Source organism: Nicotiana tomentosiformis, chromosome 1 (assembly GCF_000390325.3).
Source record: "Nicotiana tomentosiformis chromosome 1, ASM39032v3, whole genome shotgun sequence".
Taxonomy (NCBI): domain Eukaryota; kingdom Viridiplantae; phylum Streptophyta; class Magnoliopsida; order Solanales; family Solanaceae; genus Nicotiana; species Nicotiana tomentosiformis.
The window spans coordinates 30,510,391-30,515,136 of NC_090812.1; the positions used below are offsets into that span (position 1 = coordinate 30,510,391).

The window sequence follows — 4,746 nt, forward strand, 5'->3', positions numbered from 1 at the left end:
ATTTGTTCAGCTGTCCCCAGTGCCCTCCATTCAGGTTAAAACATTTAACACAAGGGAAAAGTAGCAGTAACAAAAAACAGAGGATCATAACAGGAAAGCAACGTTTACTAAATTTACTTCTACAATTACTTTTGTTTTGCCAAAATCACTACAGAATCTTTAACTTTGCGAGGCTCTATCTGTTATACTAATTTGCACTAGGCAGCAATAAATCATAACACCATTGCATAGAATCGGCTACTAAGAGCTTTTAAAGCATATCCACGAATAAGATGATGACCTTACCTACTACAACTAATTGTTTCATTAACCACATTATTGCAGTGATACATAGCACACGCAGTGAATGCACATTTGCACGGACGATAGTTATAAAAAACAAGAGTTTAGAAAGCAATTAAAAAGAGATGGTCCATTAACCATGTGCTTTTCAAGATTGATGATTGTCCACTCCTAAAACACCACAATATATAAGATATAAAAACTACAAGATGGTTAATCTCGTTTTCTCCATTTAACTGGGCAAAAGTGCAAAGATTTGATTTCAGCAGACAAAATTGTAAATAATGTCTCACACAGCCAACAATATCAAATAAGGAGAAACTACAAACTAAAGATTCAATTAAGATTCCAGCTCCTCAATCTTCCTCCTCGGCCTCATTCTCAGCAATGTTGAAGTACCTCAGCTCATAGACATTGCGATCCTTGTTTGCGGAAATAACTCTGAGCCAATCACGGACATTGTTCTTCTTGAGATACTTCTTGGTCAGGTACTTCAAATACCTGGGGAAAAAAAAGGAAACATTACTGCATAGAATACAATGGTTGAAAATATATTTAATAGAAATGCATCAAGCTAGCAAAATATGGCGAATCACAACAGTTCAGATATCCAAATTACAGTGAAATAAGTTCATAGTAAGCTCTCAGGATAGAGAAAAAAAGTTGTGAGTGGTCATGTCCCTTGTACTGCAAATAAGTCCTAGCTGAATAATCGGGTAGGAACTGGATTAACCAAACACATTTCAGATTAAAAATAAAGAGAACTTTGTTTCAGTCCAGTAAAATGAAATTCATAATGATGTTAATCTGCAAAGATAATTTTTACCATAAAAGCAATGCAAAATAATAGGCCTGTAAATTGAATTTCCAAGTGAGTTTCTGAATGAATGAATCCATCAAATATGTTCTTTTGCACCTCACGTTGCCAAAATGGCATCACCTCCAACCTTGCCGTGATTAAGACTAGTGATACACAGACTACGTTCATGATACTACCCCTCCTTTGCCCAATGCCTTTATTATGTTTTGTTCATCATGAAGACGTAACACTGTATTTGCATATAATTTCTATTCACCTTTTCCAAACGTTCATATGTCCCAAAATATATGGATAGAAGTATAAATCAAAACATTATTTATCATCATCACATCTGACTCTAATATTTACTTCATCAGGTACCACACAAAGAAAGTTACCACATTAAATTGGACACTAAAATTCCTATATTGACATTATGTGTTTATCCCACTTCAGCATCAAACCCCAACATCAAGATATAACAACATTTACAGCATATTCACGCTGCACCGTTGACACAGTATCAGTTCAACAGATCTATATATACAAAATACAGCAGAGAAGCATGGGTCAGTAAATAAAGGTGAAAAAACTTACCGCTTGGAGAAAGTGCTCTCGGAAGTGACAGTGATTTTGGTCTTGTCACGAGTAACAGTGACGGCGTCACCAAGAGCTCCAGCTTTTCCCCCAACTTTGATGCGCTCCTGCAGAAACTTCTCCAATGAAGCGATATCCATGATCTTATCATCAACAGGCTTTGAGCAATCAATCACGAAGGTTGCTCCCTTCTTCTTCCCACCCTTGGTGGCTCCGCTGCTTCCTTTACTCATCTTCTCCTACGATTAAAGAAAAAACACAAACCCTACCTGCATTTTCACCAAATCACATACGTATCAGAAATCGAAGAACTGGATTGTGAAACGAGTTGGAGAGAGAGAATTAGAGAACTGACCTGAGAAGCTGCGGCGATTTGGGAGGAACTATGGGTTAGGGTTTCGAGTGTGGGTTTATATATTGTTTTGTGAGAGCTATGTCTCTGTGGATCGTCATTCTGGTCCATCAACATTTGGGCCCATTATTATGAGTCCACTCTCTCGTCTAGGCCCACTATTATAATGAATTGAGGATGCTTGTGAATTCTCATCGTTATATATATATCATCATGCTATATTATAAGCATAAAGATCAAAAATTGAATGTGAAAGACCAAAATAATCCTATAAACTTAAGTGAGTATGATACCCTTCAAAAAATTATACCTACCTTCATAAATAAGTACAATAACCAAATTTACATTATTAGTTTCATTGTTTTAAAATATCGGAAAATGTGAGGTTGTGTACTGGATAATGAAGTGTAGACTAATTCAATTAATTTAGGGAAAGGATAGTTCAAGAAATTTTAACCAAGAAAAGATTAATTATTATCTTCAATTCAATGTAGAAAAGAGTAATAATTAAATATAATCATGAATAATGTTGCTAATTATGTAAACGTTAGGGTAGATAAAGAGCCTACTGCTATAATTATTATTTATGTTGCTACAATTATCATTTAATCACAGATACATAGTTCACCATGAAGTTACAACCTATTGGTTCCCTCAGCCTTTTGCAATTAATATTTCAAAATTCTTTTATGATTTTGCATAACTATGGAAATAAAAACTTTTTATTATGTTTTTATTATTGTCAGTCGCTTCTTACTTAATTGTTCACAAAATTTTACAAACATTTAATTCTTCCATTCTTTAAAGAAAATATATCATGTACAAATAAGTATTAGTTTCTCTTTTTATTTGTTGCACGGATCATTTCGCTGAAACATCAAAATGGAACAACTTCAATAACAAGATCTACAAAGAAATATTAGGTGAAATATACAGTCATATTTGTCACACCCCGACCTCGGGGAACTCGACCGGCGCTCAACCGAGATACTCCGGTTAAGCAAGCCTATTAGATGCCTTCTACCCAACCTTGCCCATTAACAATTTAAGAACCGGTACATGTGATAAACATGAGAAGAGTCAAGTGTTTTACAATATTCTCCACTACTAAAGGATGTTCATTTATGATTTCCAAAATATAACGAGTTTACTGATATGATAAAAACATGTTCGCCTAAATACCAACACTTATTAGTTTAATTCCCAATATCATATACCACCCACAACCTGTCTACGGAGCCTCTTAGTACAACAGAAGAGTAGTATGGATGTGCCGGCGACAAGACCCCGGCTATACCTCAAAATGTAACGTACAACGTCAAATGACATGAAGCCCGGAATAGAGTAGGGCTCACCAAAATCTGCTGAATATAGAGTAACTGCTAACGAGGGTCAAAACCACCTGTTGACGAATCACTTGCATCCATTGAAGATGCAGTGCCCCCGGCAAAAGGGACGTTAGTACATATGGAATAGTACTAGTATGTAAAGCTAAATGTCCACTTTCAAAATAGAATACCATTATAAGAAAGGAAAAACCATAGAAACAGCAAGTCATAATCAACAATATCCAAATGCCCAGTTAACACATACTAATTTTCAAAATACAAAAAAAAAATAATATATATTTTTGGTTGGGAGATCATTAGCACCGATATACCACCATATTTTTAGCACGGAGTCCGATCACGCTCGATCGGCTAGGACATCTCTCCACGGACAATGTGGTTTGACATGTGATGCGAAAAAAGGTATTACCAAGAGTAGTACCACCATGTGCGCAACATGGCGTCCAATCTCCACCCGATCAGCCAGGCCGCCTTCCCACATATGCCGTGTGGGTTGACTTTTTTAATTCACAATTATTATCAGTTTCATCCCAATTAAGGGGAATAATATCTACTCATCAATCACATCCCAAATAAGGGGAATAATCGCAATCTACTCCTAAACCGGCACGTGTAGTTTTAGGTGTGGATTGTTATAACCCATCCTTCCTCGGTTTGCTAATGATACTTCCCAAAAATATTTTTTTTTTGCACACAAAGTTAACATAGATACAAATGTATTTACCTCATCATCTTTTACATTGTATAAATGTACACTAGTATTTTCAACCAATCACAACAATAATATTTCCTTGGTTCTTTTGGCCATTCACAAGAATCTTTATTCAAGACACGGTGGTCGTATTTCATATTCCACACTTTCATATCTTTCCTTCCATAAATTATCATCATAAATATCAACATATATAATATTCCAGAAATCACAACTTTAAGTTCGTTAGAAATGAAAGCTTTAAACACAATAGATTTCTTTCCAAGAAATGGAGTAAAATGATTGGCAATCGAAGCGCAAATTAAAATCATAAACAAGTAGCACGCCATTTATTCTTGAAATACTTTTTCCCAAAAAGGGTAATACACAATTTCCACTCACGAATATGTAAGAACGCAAAATACATTGAAAAATACTTACAAAGCATAGCATTTATTAAAACAGCCACATATGGGCATGACTTGAGTACATAAGCTTTTTAGGCAATTCTATTTTCGAAGTCATTTTAAAACAGTTGAATCAAGGCTTATTTCTTAACCTCTCTCACGTCATCTAATTTCATTGGCACCCCTAGCCACAAGTATAACTTTCATTCTTGGCACATTGGCCACACTCTATATCCCCAATTCACTTATTTCAATTTCAAGCATCTTAT

The 4,746-nt window shown here is 35.3% G+C and overlaps 1 protein-coding gene across 1 annotated transcript; it reads right to left on the reverse strand.

The window, feature by feature from the left end:
• Positions 1–492: 492 nt before the first annotated feature.
• On the reverse strand, positions 493–2,171 carry LOC104093452 (large ribosomal subunit protein eL22y-like). The gene is made up of 3 exons (XM_009599204.4): positions 2,034–2,171; positions 1,679–1,947; positions 493–783 (listed from the first exon to the last, which is right to left on the reverse strand). Exons 2-3 carry the CDS (start codon positions 1,909–1,911, stop codon positions 639–641), a joined length of 378 nt encoding a protein of 125 aa, XP_009597499.1. The 5' UTR covers positions 1,912–1,947; positions 2,034–2,171; the 3' UTR covers positions 493–638.
• Positions 2,172–4,746: the final 2,575 nt, after the last annotated feature.

Excerpts from the sequence above, each read along its gene's own strand:
- LOC104093452 (XM_009599204.4), bottom strand. The coding sequence starts at position 1,911 with ATGAGTAAAGGAAGCAGCGGAGCCACCAAGGGTGGGAAGAAGAAGGGA. Across the intron at positions 784-1,678 it reads GAGAGCACTTTCTCCAAGCG|GTATTTGAAGTACCTGACCA; the intron begins GTAAGTTTTTTC and ends TTTTTTCCCCAG.